This window comes from Heptranchias perlo, chromosome 34 (genome assembly GCF_035084215.1).
Source record: "Heptranchias perlo isolate sHepPer1 chromosome 34, sHepPer1.hap1, whole genome shotgun sequence".
NCBI lineage: Eukaryota > Metazoa > Chordata > Chondrichthyes > Hexanchiformes > Hexanchidae > Heptranchias > Heptranchias perlo.
In genome coordinates, this window is record NC_090358.1 from 5,837,712 (window position 1) to 5,858,901 (window position 21,190).

Genomic DNA, 21,190 nt, shown 5'->3' on the forward strand with positions numbered 1-21,190 from the left:
CTATATATATGCAAGTTGTTGTTGCTTATTCTGTAAAAGTGGCTAGTTTGCAGAGTTGAGGAGATATCTGAGGAGCTGTGTGCAGCTCCCTTGCATCCTCTATATATGCGATCCCTGCGTTTTCATTACGCCTGAAGACTCACAGCTGGGCCAAATGTTTTACACTTCACAAATAACACAATTCTGAGTTTCTGGAGAGGTTGAATTACTAAAATTAATCATAATTTTCAAAGAAATATTGGAAATTTTGTACAAGTCACATAAAGTTCAGGCTTTTCAAACTTTTCTCCTTTAATTTGTGTTCAAAATTATGAAGAGTTTTGATAGAGTAAATAGGGGGAAACTGTTTCCACTGGCAGGAGGGTTGGTAGCCAGAGTTCACAGATTTAAGGTAACTGGCAAAAGAACCAGAGGGGAGATGAGGAGATTTTTTACGCAGTGAGTTGCTATGATCTGGAATGCACTGCCTGAAAGGGTGGAAGCAGATTCAATAGTAACTTTCAAAAGGGAATTGGATAAATACTTGAAGGAGAAAAAATTGCAGGGTTATGGGGAAAGAGCGGGGGAGTGGGATTAATTGGATAGCTTTTTCAAAGAGCCAGCACAGGCATGAAGGGCTAAATAGCCTCCTTCTGTGCTGTATGATTCTATAAATTTGTCTTTTATATCTTATTCATCCATTGAGATCTTTAGATGCTATAATTTACTATTGGAAATAAAAGATAAATGTATGTTGAAATGCTGATAACATTAGCACACTGGCCAAATTCACATTTTAAGTGAAAAGGAACATTTGGAAGCCAATGTTCACATTGTCCCTTCCTGCGTTTTAAAATCAGGACTGAAACTTTTGGGTCCTTGCACTCTGTGAACCCACTTCATTACCCACCACTGCTCAACTTAAATGTAACCTCTGCCAGCAGGTGAGATATGACTCTGGGATCTCGCTGCACATGTCCGGACTCAGCTACTAGGAGTGGAGGCTGCAGTCAGGTGGGTGAAAGGCAGAGGGAAAAGCTGGGTGGATGTGAAGTCTCCCTGGACCGCCAAATGTTTGCAGCACAGGAACCATGGCTTTGACGTGCAGCAGGTCGGGCATATGGCTGGTGGTGCTGCTAGTGTCCTCAGTGCCATCTGATTGCTAAGAGGGGGCACTTTTGTTTGGTTTTTGGTCAGTGATGCTGGGGCAACCTAATGTTTCCTTATGGGTTTATTTTAGAAAAGATTACTGAATACAAGTCTCACTCATCCATCTGTCTGTGAAATACTAAACTTATTCTGTGTGTCACACACTCCTACTTTGGACATCACTATTCCGTGACACAAAGCCACACCTGTAGCTGCAATCTTCTACCACTAGCTGCAGATCCCTAATACCTAACACATTACAGATGCATTCTTAGGGAAATTTACCATGATCTCATTTTGTGAGCAACGCCACAGGATCACAAGATGGGACTAGCTGGCTCCTCACTAAGGGGAGACGCAAACAGCAACACACCACCGCCTGCTATAAAGCAGTTCCCAGCTAGAGGTAGATCCTGCTCTCTCTATGCTAAGCACAGCACAAACAGAGAGGCAAGGGAAAGGCTCCAAAATGCAGCAAATAAAGTGTCAAAATAAAAAAAATTAAAATTTTCTTGTGGCGTATACTGAAGACACCCATAGAAATGAAATCTTATGCATTCAATGCTTGTATTCTTCTTCAGTTTTTTATACACTTTTCACCCTCCAATACAAGTTAATGAATATTGGGTATACCTGTAGCTTAATTTACGTCAAGCCATTGCCCCACTGCACTTTCTGTATAATTACTTGTTTTCATATGTCATAGATCTATATTTTTGAGCCATCGACTTTTTTGAGATTGTATCAACTTTTTTGAAACATTTGCTAATTTTCTAGCTTGGAATCGCTATAAATTTCCCTTTCAGCAGTTTAACCTATGCCTCCTTGCTCTAGTACCTTCGCATTCCTTGAAGTGGTGCTTGGATGAACCCTTTCTATATCATTAACATCTCGTAGATCTGGTTCTGGTGACATTTTTCAATTAAACCAGTGGCTCTCCTGTGGTGTTGCTCACAAAATGAGGTCATGGCAAATTTCCCTCAGAATGCATTAGGTATTAGGGATCTGCAGCTTGTGGTAGAAGATGGCAGCTACAGGTGTGACTTTGTGTCACAGATGTAAGGAATCTTACGACACCAGGTTATAGTCCAACAATTTTATTTTAAAATCACAAGCTTTCGGAGATTATCCCCTTCTTCAGGTGACGAAGGGGATAATCTCCGAAAGCTTGTGATTTTAAAATAAAATTGTTGGACTATAACCTGGTGTTGTAAGATTCCTTACATTTGTCCACCCCAGTCCATCACCGGCATCTCCACATTTGTGTCACAGAATAGTGATGTCTAAAGTAGGAGTGTGCGACACACAGATCAAGTTTAATATTTCACTGACAGATGGATGAGTGAGACTTGTTGACAAGCCTGCTTGAATTCAGTAACCTTTTCTGAAATAAAGCCATAAGGAGACACTGGGTTGCCCCCCTTTTAAATGGGCACAACAATTACAGAACTTAACCACAAAACCAGTGGAACCCTATAAAACTTAAGTAATAATGGTATTACAATTATCCACTATGCACTCCAGTCTAGGGTTGCCAACTCTGGTTGGACATATTCCTGGAGGTTTCTTCACATGACCTCCTGCCTCCAACCACCCCACCCCCACACTCCCGCCATTGGTCACCCGACACGTCCATACTCACCATGCACCACGTTCCCACGGCCAATTAAGAAATGAACAGACTCGTCATTACCTGATTGGATGATTCTTGGCTGTCTGTCTTTCTTCCCATCTCCAATATTTTTATAATTAATAAACAGAAGTGTTCAAAGTTTTAAAAAGTATACAATTTTTTTTAATGCTCTATGATTTTTCTCCCGGGGTTTTGCTCGGAGATTAATCTTCAATTCTTGGAGACTCCAGGACAATCCTGGAGGGTTGATGACCCTACACCTGGGGTGTGTGGGGTTACAATTTGCACTCAATGTGCAGTAAGGAAAAGATAAACCAGAACTTCCCTTCTCTCTTGATATCTCACTGGATATACATGTGTTGTGTTGTGCCACTGAGCATTTAGACCAGGTTTGACCCTCAGTTCTGTGTTGGGTAAGTTGATCTCAACTGGGGCAGTAGTCAAGGGTTTGGCCTCATTGTCCTTTGCTTAGGAAGGGGGGGCGAATCAGCTGGGCTTTTAATGATTTTTCTCCAGGGTTTTGTTCGCAGCAGTGTTCTGGAGATTAATCTTTAATTCCTGGAAACTCTAGGCCAATCTTGGAGGGTTTGGCAACCGTACTCCAGTCCTTGCGTTGTATTCAGTGATGCACAAGGCTGGAAGAGTGGAGTGAGGTGGGGGGCGAGGGGGGGATGGGGGGAGAGGGAGGAGGAGGAGGCAGATGGAGGAGGAGAAGAAGGGTGAAGAGGGAGGAGGAGGGGAAGAGGGAGGAGGAGGAGAAGAAGGGTGGAGAGGGAGGAGGAGGGGAAGAGGGAGAAGGAGGAGAGAGAGGAGATGGAGGGGAGGAGGAGGAGAGGGTGGTATGGGGAGAGGGAGGGGGAGAGTGTGACAATAAAGGGGAGAGGGAGGAGGAGGGGGGGAGATGGACGAGAAGGAGGGGGAGAGTGTGACAAAAAAGGGGAGAGGGAGGAGGAGAGGGGGGATGGAGGAGAAGGAGGGGAAGAGGGAGGTGGGGGAGATGGAGGAGAAGGAGGGAAAGAGGGAGGTGGAGGAGGAGGGAGTGGGAGACTGTGACAAAAAAGGGGAGGTGGGGAGATGGAGGAGGAGGGGATGACTGTGACAAAAAAAGGAGAGAGGGAGGAGGAGGGGAAGATGGAGGAGGGAGGGGGAGACTGTGACAAAAAAGGGGAGGGGGAGATGGAGGAGGGAGGGGGAGACTGTGACAAAAAAGGGGAGGGGGAGATGGAGGAGGAGGGGGAGACTGTGACAAAAAAGGGGAGGGGGAGATGGAGGAGGAGGGGATGACTGTGACAAAAAAAGGAGAGAGGGAGGAGGAGGGGAAGATGGAGGAGGGAGGGGGAGACTGTGACAAAAAAGGGGAGGGGGAGATGGAGGAGGGAGGGGGAGACTGTGACAAAAAAGGGGAGGGGGAGATGGAGGAGGAGGGGAAGTGTGTGACAAAAAAAGGAGGGGAGGGAAGAGGGAAGTGGAGGGGAAGAGTGTGACCCCCCCCCCCCAAAAAAAAGGCGGGAAGATTCAAATCCATGGCAGTGACGTCAGCGCCGCGCTGCCCTGCCCCACGTGACCGGCCGCCGCAGCCGCCCATGCGCGGAGTAGCGCGAGAAAAGATGGCGGACAGTGCGGAACTGAAGGTAATTCGCAGATGAATTCGGGGGCTCGGGTTGTGTCCGTGTGACCGGGCGGCCCGGGGGCGCAGTGGAATATCACAGAGAAAAGTGAGAGCTCGCGGCGCGGCGGCCGAGTGGCCCGGAGGGAGCGTGGGAAAAAAAGGCGCGGAACTTTCCTTTTAATGTGGTGGCTGTTGACAACTTAATAGTTTTTTTTCCTCTCTCTCTCTCTCTCCCTCCCCCTTCTCCTCTCGCCGTCGTGTGTTTGAAGTTAAAATAATAAGCAGTGAAAGAGGCCGGGAGATGGAGGGGTTTTTTTTTGGGGGTGTGGGGGGGGGGGTGGCTCCCGCTTTTTGCAGCCGGATTTTTAAAACAAAAATATTACCCTCAGAAGACAATCGTGAGGCCTTTTTGTAAAAACATATCTACGAATGTATAAATTGAGCGGCGATTTTCTCTCTAACGGTATCAGAGGCTTTGACCCTGGACAGCGCGACACTGACTCCGCCACCGCCGCTGGGGCCAGTTCAAGACACAAGGATGATGGCGATTTGTGCGCTTTGCTTTTGTATCCTGCCATTGTTTCTTAAAAAAAAAACTTGCAATCACTTTATTTTACAATTTTATATATATAGCTCCTTCTCATTAAAAAATGACATCCACGTTGAAAAAAAATTAAAAATGCATCGTTCACTCTTTTATAGGGTGCAGATTTTCTAATTTAAAAAAAAGTTGCAGCCAATTTCTTCTCTTCCTATTTAGCCATCGTCCTGTTGCATTTTAAAAAAAAATAAAAATGCATGGGGGTGGGTAGGTGACAGCCTTGCTTTATTTATTTTTTTTGCACAAAATAAACATTGTTGCTCTCCTGGAAACGGCGTGTTGCAGTTTACTCTTCAGATCGCAATTTTGTTCCTCCTTCTGTTTCATGGGGTTTTGTTTTTGATCAGTGGTTAAAGCCTGAGTGTTTTTAATATGGTACAGGCTGTTTAATACTGAGCAGGGTCAACGTTTCGAATAGGATGTACTGTATTTAGTGAAACGGGACGGCGTACTTTTATTTGTGTGTTTTGCAAATAGTGGTGGACGGTTTAATATAAGCCACCAAATTACGGCGAGGTTCGTAATTGCACTCATGAGATTCTTATTCTTCTGTGTTGTGTATGTTCTTGAACTGTGGTTTTAGGAACCAGGCGAAATATTGGTACTGTTATATATGACACTGCTATTTATATCGCTGGTACTTAGGAAAAAAATGTTGCTTGATGTTAGATGCACACCAGAATCAATGCAATCCATAAAATAACCATTTTGATGATTTAAATGGAATGTGTGTATAACGAAGTAATACCATTAAGTGCCTTTTTTAGTTTCTTTTACAATCCTGAAATAATTTGAGCCTGTCAGCGAGTGAGTCATTGTAATGCTTTTGGGGCCATTTTTTTGGTATATGTACAAGTAAATGGGTCATATACTATTTTGGGTTATCTGCCTAGATTTTCAATGAGAATGATGGAAAGTGAGGAAAAATTGGGGTCAGGAATCTCATTTAAGAGACTTTGATGTGTATCTGGGGGATAGGAGGTAAAAGGAGAATCAGTGTGGCTTATATTGGGTTTTGTGAGGCAGTGGATTAGCATGCTGTCCATTCATCTCCGGTACTTGGTTGTAAATCCACATTGAAGCAATGTCTGAGAGTCCTAGCTGTAAAGCATCTTATGCAAAGTGAGTTTGTGCAACCTCAAATGAGCTATTATTGAATGGGGATTCATGACCTAACACAAGCATAACTCCGTACCAAAGTTGGTGCTCTTACTGAAACTAGGCTTGATGAGGTAAAGAAGCTGTTAGAGAAGGACCTTTACTCCACATCTGGTCCTTGTTTCTAACCTGGAAGTATTTGACACAGGCTGCCAGAAATTGGGGAAAAAAATTCTTTAACACTGGCACCTCCATGTTGATTGTCAAATATTTTTTTTAAAAGAGTATTGAATAATTTCTATTCCTACTCTTCTGATGCCAATGCCTCAATGCTTTTAAAGTCAAAATTTGTGTTCATTCTTGTACGCATGGGACATATCTCTTTTAATTCTTTGTGTATGCATTTAAACAAAATGTCTATCAATTTTTAAAATTATTTTTGTGATTTGTAACATCTAATTTCTTCAGAAAATACTAAAAGTGCAGGTAGAGAAAGATAGATTAACATTTTTGTGTAAATCTTTAACCATACTTTCCTTAAAAATATGCACTGCCGTACAGTTGCAGCGCTGTAAAAGGAAATGTCTGATGATGACAAGATTGTCGCAAAATGTTCGTTCTAGTACAGTTCCTGAAGAAAATTGAGTTTTTGTAGTGGAGGTAAATTCCACGAATGTTCAATTTGTGTATCTGCACAGCTGAATCTGTAGGAACTGCAAATTTGGCTGCACAAAGTACATAAATGTTGATCTTCACTCTGGAAACTTTCATATCCTCAATGTTGAAAAATGGTTTCTTGGGTACTTCCTACATGTATCTGAAACAATCTCTTGTAATTATGGAGTTATTGGAGATTTATTTAATTCTAATGTTTTTACATAGGATGTACAGCACAGAAGCAGGCCATTTGGCCCAACAGGTCCATGCCAGTATTTACCTCCACACAAGCCTCCTCCCTCCTTACTTCATCTAATCCTATCAGCAAACCTTTGACAGAATAATGTAACATTAAATGAGAATTGTCTGTTTTTGTTGTGAAGCTGGCAGTAGTGGCAGTGCAGAACCTACCTCTTGTATTATGATTCTACTTGAAAGAATACTCTGCTGTATTGGCCTGTTGGGAGCCTGACCGATTACTTGTTTCCACAGTATATGTGCCCAGTTACTTAGCATAAAATGTAACTGGTCAAAGTCAAGTGGCTAGGTCAACAGCTATTCTACTACTTGTTTAGTGGTGAACAGGAACCAAATTGTCCCCCAAAATGGCCTATTGCCCCCCATTTGCCACAATTAGTGGTTAGATTATGCAAATCATTCCCAACTCTAAATGCAGGATTCCTGACGGCTTTTCAAGTGTGTTAAATGGGGCATATGCAGTGCTACTTTGCATGATTTTGAAAGGAGCTGAGAAAAAGTGGGGAACAAAAAATTTAAAGTAATGTGCATGTGCACTTTGTTTTTTTCTCCTCTGCCACATTTACTCAGTTTAGCTCCTTTTTAAATACCAGAAGCAATGTTGGGTTTGACTTGAAGGGTGGCGAGATGGGCAGTGGCAATGTTCATCTTTTTGGTCCTGTTTTTCTCCCACTTGTTGGAAATACCTCCGTTTAAATAATGTGATTGATTCACAGAAATTGGTGGCTCAGAATGCTCAGAGCTGCACTGATGTTGAGAAAAAAAGTTGATATGACAAATAGTATTGTCAGTCTTTTTAGTGAGGCTTGAAGTGTACCACGGATCATGTAGTCATGCTGACGGCTAAAGATGTTGAAACGAAACACAAAAAGCTGGAAACGTACAGGTCAGTCAGCATCTGTGGAGAGAGCAGACAGTTGACACTTTGGTCTTGTGCTGTTCAGAAATTAAAAATAAGAGAACAAGCATATTAAGAATCAGAAAAATGGGGGAGGAGAATGGAAAAAACAAACAGAGGAAGTACTACTACAATAACAACTAGCATTTACATAGAATTTACAGCACAGAAACAGGCCTTTTGGCCCAACTGGCCTATGCTAGTGTTTATAATCCGTATGAGCTTCCTCCCACTCCTCTTCTGACCCTGTCAGCATAACCTTCTATTCCTTTCTCCCTCATGTTTATTTAGCTTCCCCTTAAATGCATCTATGCTGTTTACCTCAACTACTCCACGTGGTAGTGAATTCCACATTTTCACCACTCTCTGGGTAAAGGAGTTTCTCCTGAATTCCTCATTGGATTTATTAGTGGCCCCTAGTTTTGGACTCCTCCACAAGTGGAACATCTTCTCTGTTTACCCTATCAAATCCCGTCATAATTTTAAAGACCACTATTAGATCACCCCTCAGCCTTCTCTTTTCTGGAGAAAAGAGCCCCAAAAATGGGTCTTATTCTTTGGCCTTTTTTTCCCCATGTATATCAGTGGAACGATTGTTGGATGACGTAAGATTATCGCAGTGAAGTAGTGGAAGAAAATATTAAAGACAATAAATAAACTAAAGACACCAGAATAGCTAAGGCATTGGGAGGCTTAAGGAAAAGGTAAGAAATTGGGAGAGGTAGAAAACTTGGGGATTGGGTTTGAAATTAAAACTGAAGTTGCTGGATAGGCCAGCACATTATACAGAAGTGCAATGTGCCAAGTGACAGGATCAGGGTTTGCACTTGTGGTTCCCTATACTTTGTTCCTAATAGTTTGATTTGCTTGGGGGAGAAGTCAGCAAACAGAGGTGAGCAGCCTCACCACAGGGAGATGGCGAATCATATGTCTCTGCCCCTGTGCATGAGTAATTTGTCAGCCTGTTTTTTAGTTGAGGGAAGAGTAGAAATAAAGTTGTTGTGCCTCACATTTATGAAATAGATTTTTCCACACACAGTTAAGGATTTATTGGCTTCATCTACTGAGATGTTGCAGTATTGTGCCAGAGGTACCAGTTCTCAGGAATGTAGTTTATAGGCTCACGGTGCTGACCTCTGACCCCGTGTCTTATGGTTCAGTGATTGGCAGGAGCTTACAAATGAAAAGTGGAGGTCTGCACTGAGTAAACCAAACACTTGTTGTGGAAACTAACCACTGCTGTGAAAACCCGTTTGATCACTTTAGCTATCATGTGATCAAACCCATGATTCAAGAAAAACTTTTTTGAAAAAAAACTCGGTGAACTTTTTGTATTTATTCCCTCTTCTCTTGAAGGCAAAGACAAATGTTGGGGTGCTATTCCCCAAGTGCCAGCAGCCCTCCGTTACCTCACCTAAATGGCGGCTGTTCATGTGAGAGTCTAACCAGTGAGTGCCAGAAATCTATTTGACTATTGGAGAGAATCATAGCCCATCCTGATCCTGTCCGTTCACACATTTTCCAGCAGGAGTTACTGGATAGTGATTAGGAAGAGGAGCCCTGCTGGAAGAGGAGCCCTGCTTGACTATTCTCTTAGTATGCTGACACCAGTTGTGCCCACAACTGCCCGAGTTAGATCAGCTAATCGCACAGACCCAGGACCTTCATGTCTGATCATGTTGGACAGAAAATTTCTTTCAAACTTGTGTTAAGTAGGGGAAAGATAGCTGGTGTGGGGCACCATAGCTTTATTAGCTGGGTCAACTTTGCCAGTAAAATTGTTATGTGAGTCGCATAGTTGTCATGAGGGTCATTAAATATATTGAGCACAACATGCTGTGGTCAACATAGTGCATGCGTGGCCTATTATGCTTTAATATTGGTGCATTATGCTGTTAGAACTCGAGGGGGCAATGGTTATGCTGAAACTAATTTTTTTTTAGTTTTACTCACTGGTGATAGTACAGATTTTGTTTAGTATATTTTCAGAAAATTATTCATTTGCCTTAAATTAGCACAGAAATTGTTCTGAAATGTTATCCATCCTACAAATATAGAACATTTTACTGCGAGACAATGACTATTTCAACATGTATATAAACCTCATTTGTATCATAAGTCCTACACCAATTTTAATGTACGCAGATTGCTGTATCAGATGCATGATATGCGCTAGCACTACATTTGACGATAGTTAAACTGTATGATTTTAAGAAAATAAAATGTTGGACATAAGTATACAATCAGTGGTATTGAAGAAGCGCAGGGAGTCTGAGAAAGGGACCTAAGAGTATTAGATGTGTCACTTTCAATGCCCAGACAATATGGTGAAGTAATTAAAGTTAATGCTGGTGTATATACTGAGAAAAGTAGAATACAGGTCGCAGAAGTTGGACTAAGGCTCAGCAATGCACTGATCAGACCACACTTAAAACACCATGTTCAATTTAGGTCAGCACACCACAAGCAAAATATTAGAAAATGGTACAGGAAATAGCAATAAGACTGATCCCAAGTGTCAAGGAGATGAGCTATGAATAAAGATTAGAGAAACTTAAGTCTAGAAAGTAGGTCCATGCCTTTTCTTTTCTCTCATCTATCATTACAGGTTGAAAGAATTAGTTTCATGCTAATGAAGGTGGAGTTTACCTACGCTCAGCAGAAGTGAAAATGAGCAATATGGGTAAGCATAGCCTCTATTAATGTAAAACTGATTATCTGTCAGCCTGTAGAGGTAGCAGAAGAGGAATGTATAAGGGAAACAAAATAGTATTTCCCACACAATACAAATAAAAAGAGAGCTGCAAAAACTGGAAACCTGAAACAAAAATGCAGGAAGTACTCATCAGGTCAGTCAGCATCTGTAAATGGAACCAATGCTGATGTTTGGGTGTAAGACTCTTCTCTTGCACCTGTTGCTGACTTATGTATTGTGGAGTTCAGGTATTTTCTGTTTTGAAGTATTTCAAATCTTGGGTGGAAATGCCCACTCTGCATTTCACCAAAATTGCTACTCTAAATTGTTTGACTGTCTTTACAGCACCTAAGTAGTAGCCAAACTTTGAAGTTTTGAGGATTCTTATTTTCAACTGTACAAAGAAATTAAATTATGTGGGGTTGGGGGTTATGATACTGACCTATCTACTTGTAGCATAGGTGTTGCTGGAAGCCAGCAATATGGTCCTGTCATATAATTCCAATCAGTGAAATAAGAGGCTATTTTAGTCACAAAGCTGTCAGGGTATTTGAATTTCCTATCCATCAATTCTGTCTTCCTCTAGGTTTAAAGTTATGGTTTTCTGCAAATTAAATCCATTAAGCTCCCTATTTCAAGAGTCTAGACTCAACATTTGCTTAAGTGAGCTAGAAAATATTTATACTTTTACAGCTTGCAGCTTTCTAACTTTTGAAGCAGTCTTTTGTTTGTTGAAAATTAATATTAGAGAATTCAGTAACTTTCCATTTTGCCTGTCATGCAAATTTATTTGAAGAACCATTTTTATTTCAAGTCTGTTATATTTGGGCTTCCTCTTCACCCTTTGAAGAATTATAGGTGCCAATACTGAATGTAGTAATTAAAGTGCTTTCACTAATGCCCTCTTTATCGTAGAACAACTTCTACTTGAATTGTTCTGTATTATGCTAGGACATCAGGAGTATGCAATCAACCTGATTTACATTGTATATCCGGAGTTATAATTACACCTGGCTGTGAATCTTCCCTCTTGTCTGGATTAGGCCTGTATGGGCAGATTACCTGCTGTAGACTGGCCAAAACCAGCCACTGTTTATTTTTATCAACTATGTATCTTGGAGTCTGGGAAAATCACTCCTGAGGTGGTTGATTCTCTAGGTACATTGCTTAATTTATATTACATTTCTGCCAGAGAAGTTGGGGTTATTGTTAGTGACTGTAAATAAGCAGTAAACTTTTCCATATGCACCTTCTGAAGTCAGGTTGAAAACATGCTGTAACATAAAGGGGCCACAAGTAATTCTATTCTTACAAGGGTAAACATCACAAGTAATGTACCGCTTTAATTTTGTCAGACTCCTGATTGTGGAACACTCTGTTCATTATATTAAGTAAACTGTACATGGAACATTAACTTTCAATGCCTCTAGTCAGTGATTTGAAAATATCAATCTTAATCTCTTTACAGGTGTATATGGGTCTTGTAAATGGTACTTTCAGGTTACAAAAATATTGTTATCCCAGTGAGCTAAATTTTATCTTGCAACTCTTTTAAAAAAATTAATATAGCCAACAGCTTAGATTTGTTGCATGTGCACCTGGTAACGCATCCTGCCTTTCTGTTTGTCTTGGTGGCTGGTATCTCAGAATACTGGGACTGTTCTCAAGGGTGGTCTTTCTATTCAGTTTCCCACACCGTGGTTTTCCACACTCAATGTATTAAATGTCACTTTCGAGTAACTATTCCGTTTTGAATAATTACATCCCTTTTTCAGCAAACTAACCTTCCCACATAACTGGTGTCAGCAAACTTATAAACTCTCTCGCCTAGTCTAGTTTTATTATAAACTAGTGGAGGTCCAGAGACCAACCCCATGGGAGCTCCCAGTAGCTGCTGCTACTTCCTTACTATAATAATGTCTATTTGTAACTACATTCCTATTATAACAAATTTTCAGTGACTACTACTTTTCAGTTTCACAAGGTTTCAGATTTTGTTACTAGTCATTTATCTGAGATTTGATCAGGTGCCTTTAGAATGTGAAACTATTATATGTTTGATCCATTAGCTTCCTTCACCATGTTTAAGTATACTGTCAGTCACAAATGTATACCGACACTTTTATTAAAAGTAGAGTCAGACTCGCTTTATTTTTGTCCTTTTTTTCTCCTTCTGGAGGTACTGTCTCCCAGTGTGTGGTTCTACAGGTGGTAGCCACCCTCTGCTACCATGCCATTCTTGATGTGTGGCTCATTGAATGTTGTTAGGCTCTTTGACCGTTGGACACATCACAACGGAGCCCAATCCTGTGACTGTCCTTACTTCTACCACATTTTACTGGACTGCAATGCATATGACTTTACCTCCTTTAACCTAGAGGAGCCCAGGCCAATTGTAGTATGTCAGTTGCTGCCGTAACTGACATCAACTAGCTCAGCACAGATTAGACATTAAACCTAGGAATGTCTGGTCTGTTGGTGATTTTACATTGGCATGTGTTTAGTTCAGATTGCCAAGACAGTATCTGTGCCCCAGCCCACCACGTTTACACTGCTAAAAGTGGCTCCCTTACTCTGTCAACAGAATTGTAGAATCAGCTTTTCATGGATGTCCTATTCTACTGCCGGTATAAGGGAGACAGTTTTTAACAACGTAGCTATGCAGAGCTGGTGCATAGGTGGTGTTCTTCTGCAGTTGAAAGTAAATGACAGTACTTCACCAGGTGATGTCTTTACCCACTAAGCAGTTGGGAAGCTTAGAGTTGATTTAAGAGAAGGGCTTTGGGTGGCCAAAACCAGATTCTAAATGCTCATCCCTTATGATCTCACCTGTGTGCCTATCCCCCTATTAGCATCTGTTTTCAACCTGATTTCAGAAGCTGCATATGGAAAAGTTTACTGTTTATTCACAGATCAATGACTGGCATAATTAGGAAACAATTAACTTTTTCATAATTAAAATGCTGCACATGAAGATTAACATTGGAGATGCAACTTGTGCTGAATGAAGAGCTCTGACATGACTTCAGATGATGGAGGGGGGGAAAAAGCTAAAAGTGAATCAACCCAAAAATTGCTAGGTGATTGCTTGTTGTCTAATGCCATGGTTATTAATTTGTGGACATGAATGCTTAATTTTTCTATTTCCAGCTTCTCAAATTTGGATCAAAAATAGATCCCATTCACCTGTGATCTGGTAAAATTATGTACTTATCAGTTGATCTTTACTGCTGCAAACCAGAGTAAAGCAAAAGCAATTGTGTAGATGCGTATGTCAGATGTGTGTTTATCTATCTCTTCCCCCTCCCCATTCCCCTATGTAGCACCTGTAGCCTCTGTTAATGGCAGCAGCTTTTATCACTCATTCAAACCACAATTATTGCAATGGAACAATGGAGTACTTAGAGTGTACTGGAGAGAGTAAAGCAATCATCAGGTCTTTGCTTAAAGCTGCAGACAAAACCAGTCACCACTGCATTGATTAATGTCTTCAATCATTTGAGGGTGGGGAGGAAGCAAGGATTTTGTCAGAGCTGTATACAAACAGCAGCTTTTGTATTGAGGGTAATATAACTAAAATGGAATATGTTATTGGATTGATATCTGTATTTGTTCCCATTAGAACCAGAATTGTGTTCCTTTTTTAATAGAGATAATTGGACATCAGTCAGCATGCAGTGAAAGCAAAATGGAAGACGACTGACTAGTTTAAATCTCTAGGTGCTTGAAATTGCTTTGAAGGGTCATAACAATTCAGACTTAAATCCCAGCTGGTCTAGTGCCGGCCAGTAGTGTGATCTGAATACTTGATAAACCAGTGATATTGTAAAAATGTGTGAATATAGAATATTGGATGCTCGGGAAAGAATTATACAAGTGTTTGGGAATAATGCATGTGACTTTAGGAAAAGTGCAAGTTTGAGCCCAAAACAGGGTGACCACCAAGATATCTTTAATTTAATTATTTCTGTCCCCTCTTCCATCCACTGATTTGAAATGGATACCATGTATGCTTTTCTGTTTTGTTATTGCTAATTTTATATAAGTGTCTATGACATTGGTGAGTTGACTTTAATGCAACTACCGGTGAGTGTTGAATGAAATGTTATAGCTTATAGTCTTGCTAGATTACTTTGGGTGAAAGATTTCACAGAATTATATTGGAAGCGTTGCTAGATTAGTTACCTTCTTCATGAGACTACATTTTATAGAGTTCAGTATTGCGCAGTTTCTAAGGAATCAGTAGTTGGAAAGAGCCTGTTGAGTCAAATTGTCTTTCTCTTGCTCCGTATCTATGGAATCGTAAAATTTTGCTGCACAGAAAGATACTATTTAGTTCGTTGAGCTTGCACCAGCTTTCAACCATCTATCCACTTAGTCTATTTCCTTTGTCTTTTCCCCATACCCTTTAAAAACTTTTATTGTTTGAATATTCATTTCTCCTTTACAAATTGTGATTAATTCTGCTTCCACCACTGTTTATGGTAGGGCATTTCATGTCCTTGCACCTCTTCGATTTTCCTAACCTCTCCCTTTGTTGTGTTGTGCTGAGTTAATATTTTTCCTAGAGCTATCAATCTGTCAACTGAAGGAAATTACCAGCTGTACCCATACCAGCATTCCCAGGATGCTGCAGTCTGGACATACGCAGTGTGGCGAATTCCCAGCATGCATCACGATTCTCAGTGCAACAACTGGAAACCTGTCTTTACTCTCAGTATTTGTTTATCCAAATGATTGTAAAACCAGCTATGAATTTTAGTACCTTTTATGCAGTAAAGTTTCAAAGGAAAACTACTTTCAGAGAGGTGGGCAAGGGATAATTAGAGCACTGTTGCTTTAATTTGTTTATACTTAAAATTCAAAAACAATGTTTACATAAGAATCTACTTTCCTTAGGTTCTACTTGTATTGTCAGTTTTTTATTTTCTAAATAATGTAAAAACAAACTGGAGGAAAAATGTTGGAAATGTTTTGAGCCTCAAGTGCTTTTTTAAAAAAACTTGAGGGGCAGATGAGTACAGAACCTGTGCTCTATTTTGTTGATACTGAGAGTTCAAACACATTGTTCACATATTTATGCAGATGTAGTGGTTAAGTGAAACTGTGTTCAGGAACTAATAAAAAAAAATTGAGTTCAATGTCTTTGAGCAGAACTCTCAAAATTTCTTTGCAAATGCTTTCACTTAAGATTTGCAGCCACCCCCTTTTTGGAACAATGCATTTTGAGCTACCTTCCACTGAGTCTTCAGTTCTCTGCTTTTCTCTCACTTCAGTGTCTTCCATCACCCTGTGGACAGCCTCTCCTTGCCCGATCTCAGTACCTACCTCCAATCTGATATATCTTGTTTATAGTCTTACTGCTATCCTGGCCTTCAAAAAAGATAAGAAAAATTGTGTACATTGGCAAAGGAGCATAACCAATCCTGCTAATTTAGTTTTCATAGAAAAATGGACAGAATTGGGAAAAATCTCAATACTGTAGAATGAAAATGCAATTTGACCTATTCAGTTGCCCTGTGCCCTGATAAATTGTTTTGTGGCATACAGCTGGGCTGATTTCCTGTCTGTCATGTTGCACTTCCTGTGCCACACGTCTCTCAATTAATTGTATGCATATTTCTTGCATCTGTTAGCTCACATGCAAATTTCCTTCTAGCTGTTTACCTCATAGGTGAATTACATTTTCATAATACAGCATGGCACCACAACTGGACTGTAGAAAGCAGCAATGTAAACCCAAATTTACAGGTGATACTAACATAAATCAATAAAAAATTACTCCAAGTTCTTATTACTCAAACTTATTGTAAACAATTTTACAACACCAAGTTATAGTCCAGCAATTTTATTTTAAATTCACAAGCTTTCGGAGATTTTCTCCTTCCTCAGGCAAATGTTTCAAGATCTCCTTGAAGCCTACGCATTTATACATATTGAACAATAATACATGGTGTTTACAGACTGCCCCTGCAACTGCCCGTTGCCAAGGCAATCACCGTGTTCAGACAGAGAGGTGTTACCTGCAGAACCTCCGAATACACATTCAACAAAAAAACAAACAGGGAAAAAAAACAGAGAAAAAAAAACACAGAGAGAGGCAGAAACATCCGGAAGGCAGAGAGAGCCAGCAAATGACCCATTATATTAAAAACAGATAACATTTGTTCGCTGGTGGGGTAACGTGTAGCGTGACATGAACCCAAGATCCCGGTTGAGGCCGTCCTCATGGGTGCGGAACTTGGCTATCAATTTCTGCTCGACGATTTTGCGTTGTCGTGTGTCTCGAATTTGAGACACTGTATAAGTGTCTCAAACTTATACAGTGCTCTAAATCCCTTGAAAAAGTTTTTTCTGTGAGCAGCTTTAATTCATGATTACTTGCCTTCTTTCCATGTAGCCTTTACATCACTTGACTCCTCACTCCTTTCTCTCCTCCCACCCTTCAGGATGTCTATTTGTTCATCTTCCCTGCCAAACTATGTCTCATATGTCATTCTTCCCTCCCCGGCTCTGAATCCTCAGCCTGACCTTGTGTATTTACAATTAACTTGCCCCAAATTTAATTATCTTTGCGCTCAACCGTTGCTGCGTGACAGCCATAGTCCCAGAAATCAAAATATAACCAATGTTGAGGAATGACAATAAGAGCAGCAAGTAACAGAAAAGCGAAGGAGGAAAACGAAACAAAAAGACAAATAAGTTCTAACAGTATAAGAGACCCAATTGTAAAATAAGACAGAAAACACCAGCAAGAATCAAAAGATGAAGAAAGCAGCACAGCACTAACTTCCTGCTTAAAGAGGCAGACCTCCACTGTAGTAGAATAATGTGTATATTATCCAATAAAACATTCCTGTCCTCATAACACACCATTTTAGCTGACTTAGAATGCTGTGGGAGATCCTGAATGATTAGGGTGCCATTTGTTTGTACTATACCTGATGATTTATAAATACAAAATTCAAGTTGAAGAGCAACAGATTGGAATTTAACAGCTAGGGGGTGAAAATTAGCAACCAGGAATGAAAACCACCAGTCATTTGCCCATTTCTGATCTTAATCAACAATAAAAGGTGAACAAATCAAACTGCTCAACATTTTGACAATCCTTTCAGCTACCAGCTTGAACTCATTAGTTGAGAAAGTTATTACTAGAAGTAAGGATTAAAACATAAAATTACAAAATTTACAAGAAAATGACTAAACTTGCCTATACAATAGTATTTTCCGCATTTGAAATGTCTAATGGTTTAAGTTTAGGACGGTTTAAGTCTAAGTTCAAGCAGTTTCACAAACCATCATTGTTGAGACAGAAGCTACAGCTCCTACTATGCACCTGTGCGTGCACACCTGGGAATTTTTGATTGTCAGCCAGACTGGCCATTCATCGAGTAAGCCCAGATCAGCTGTTTGTAAACCCTGACCCGCCAGTGGAAAGATACTGAGAATGGAAATCCCCAGGGAAATCATTGGGAGAGTAAAAGTAACTGGAATTTTTTTTTAAATATCAAGATTAAACATGAACTCAACATTTTCTGAGGTATTTTCTGCCACAAAAAAATTTTGATTAATGTATTCGAATGGTTGGTTACCTCACGTTACATATCTGACAAATGAGACTAAATAATACCAAATTTTGTAGTACAATCTTCATAATTTGTAAGATGGCTAAAAAGTTACAACAGCAATCTTTTTATTAATACTGGGAACTTGAAATCAGCGGTCAAATAAATTAACTAGCCAATCTCCTGTGACATTGTCCATGGATTCAAGACCAAGTGTAGTGTTCAGATGAGGCAGGGGATAGTTGGACCACTTCACGCAGACATTATTCAATCCCCGTTTTTAAGTCATGCATATTCCGTATTTTATATCTATTCCCATTATAAATTCCTATGCCCACGATTGTAGTGGAAACTACCTGTATAAACCTATCTCACTGTAATTGCAGTTTCACCTGAAGACTGCTTTTAGTTTCACTCCGTATGTAACCCTAATGGGAGATCGACTAGTTTGTTTGTATATTTGTTTACTCTGTAATATCTTCTAAAAGGTCAAACTAGCTGCACCTCTTTTATTTATATAGATGAGAAAAAGCTCAAAAAAGAATCAGCAGAAAGTGTTTAATAAAGAATGTCAAAAATGTAGACAGGGCAGAGTGAGATGATGGGGTTTAAACCAGTTGTTTTCTCTTTCGTGCTGTGCGTTGCTTCTCAAAATGTAGCTGGCTAGTTTCTAACATTGATGCCGTATTTACATACCTGCCTGTAACCAGCTCTAATGATGTTGCCAGAGGTTGGGAGCAGATCATTCATCCTTGCTCTTGCTTGGAGTGTAGTGTATGCTGTCGGGAAAAAGTGGAAATAAATCGGTGTATAAATATTAACAGCTGTGAGTTGGTTCCCAAATAAATTATGTTTTTGCTATAATAAGCCATTTAAAAAAAAATCATGGCAGTCCAGTGTCGCCATATATTCCTGTAAAGTTTAACATGCTGTGATACGCAAGTGTATTCTTGGAATTTCACAGCCAAGTCCGATCCTATCCTCATCTCACATCCACACATATTCACTTTGCAGCAGGAGTCATTAGATAACAACTGGGAGTTGCAATGGCTGATCCTCTGTTTCCTTCTCCCTCCCCTTTTGCCCACCAAACCAGAAGGGCTGAGATGAATTCTGGCATCCCAACTGGCACATTGGATGAGATCAGCTAACTCAGCACAGTCTGAGAATCGAACTTGAAATGTTTTGTTTCTGTTTGATTTGGTACTGCACCGAATAAGAGCGCTTATCGCTGGAACAGCAGGGGAGTTGTGCCAGTAGAAATGTCGGAATTGCTAGGCGAGAAAAGATCTAGTTTGCCTTCTACCATCCTGGTAGTCGCATGGTACAAAGATATTGGGGTTGTTGACTAACCATAGCAATCAATCGCTATCAATTAGTCTACATCAGACCCAGAAATGACACTAGGAAAACCTCAGTGGTGGAGAGTTTTTAGAACCATTGGTCCAGAATCGCTTTTTTACTCCCAAGCACGCTACACTTACCACATGTCATGACTCAAATTACTCATATACTATATCCCAAACTGTTATTTTCTGAAGGAAATCTATCGAATTTGCATGAATCAATACTAACTGCTTCTACTGTCTCCCTGGGGAGTTTCTTCCATCGATTGACCACTTGCTCACTGAAATATAAGAGCAGGGAGGTTATGCTGGAAAACATTGGTTAGGCCACAGCTTGAGTACTGCATACAGTTCTGGTCACCACATTACAGGAAAGATGTGATTGCACTAGAGAGGGTACTAAGGAGATATGAGGATGTTGCCAGGGCTGCAGAATTTTAGCTATGAGGAAAGATTGGATAGACGGGTTGTTTTCTTTGGAACAAAGGAGGCTGAGGGGTGATTTAATTGAGATATATAAAATTATGACAGGACTAGATGGAGTGGAAAGGAAGGACCTATTTCCCGTAGCGGGGTCAGTGACCAGGGGGTATAGATATAGTAATTGGTGGAAGGAATGGACGGGAGCTGAGGAGAATTTTTTTCACCCGGAGGGTGGTGGGGGTCTGGAACTCACTGCCTGAAAGGGTGGTAGAGGCAGAAACCCTCAACTCATTTAAAAAGTACTTGGATGTGCACTTGAAGTGCCGAAACTTCATAGAAAGTCTCATATCTACGTTTGAGGATGACACAAAGATTGGTGGCATTGTAAGCAGTGTAGATGAAAACATAAAATTACAAAGGGATATTGATAGATTAGGTGAATGGGCAAAACTGTGGCAAATGGAATTCAATGTAGGCAAATGTGAGGTCATCCACTTTGGATCAAAAAAGGATCAAACAGGTTACTTTCTAAATGGTAAAAAGTTAAAAACAGTGGATGTCCAAAGGGACATAGGGGTTCAGGTACATAGATCATTGAAGTGTCATGAACAGGTGCAGAAAATAATCAAGGTGGAGTTAGATCACAGATCAGCCATGATCTTATCAAATGGCCTACTCCTGTTCCTATGTGACCTTCAGGGCTACGGACCAAGTGCTGGAAAATGGGATTAAGCTGGATAGCTCTCTTTCAGCCAGCACGGACACGATGGGCCGAATGGCCGCCTTCTGTGCTGTAACTTTCTATTAGTCTATATTTGACAAAATTAATGTTTAAAATTGGATGTGGCAAAAATAAAATGCTGATTGACTTGTCTCCATTCCCAGTCGTGCTCTTTAATCTGAAGACAGTATAGGAGATGCAATTAACTGTAGGGTGGGCAAGAAACCAGCTTGTTCAGTTGGCAAAATGTAGCAGCTATTAAAATGAAGCCATTATAATGGGTCTATCTTTAAAATAGTTTTGGTTGCTGCATTGAAGATGTCTAGGACAAAAATATTAGCTTAATTTTGACTGCTCCTGAAGTACACATTTTCTAAAATTCAAATCCTGCTCTGGTTGTTTCGTAATAGCATTAACAGACACAGTAATTGGTGAGGCAGGTGTTTCAAAAAAAGAACAAAATTTAAAATGAATAGCTGAAAGAGCTCCTTGTGTCAGATAGGACAAAGAGGACAGAAGGTCGGAGGTTTGATTCCTGGTCTCTGATGAGTTAGA

The 21,190-nt window shown here is 40.4% G+C and overlaps 1 protein-coding gene across 3 annotated transcripts in view; it reads left to right on the plus strand.

The window, feature by feature from the left end:
- Nucleotides 1-4,356: 4,356 nt before the first annotated feature.
- Nucleotides 4,357-21,190, plus strand: part of pias1b (protein inhibitor of activated STAT, 1b) — a 133,061-nt gene continuing 116,227 nt past the window's right edge. Inside the window, exons 1-2 of one of the 3 annotated variants that reach the window (XM_067971354.1) lie at nt 4,370-4,392; nt 10,491-10,565. Coding sequence is in view for 1 of the 3 variants with exons in the window: in XM_067971352.1 (XP_067827453.1) it covers nt 4,369-4,392 (24 nt within the window). In the remaining 2 variants the exon portion in view is untranslated. Of the gene's footprint in view, nt 4,477-10,490; nt 10,566-21,190 lie in introns of all 3 variants that reach the window. The other 2 variants (XM_067971352.1, XM_067971353.1) reach the window with 2 other exon arrangements.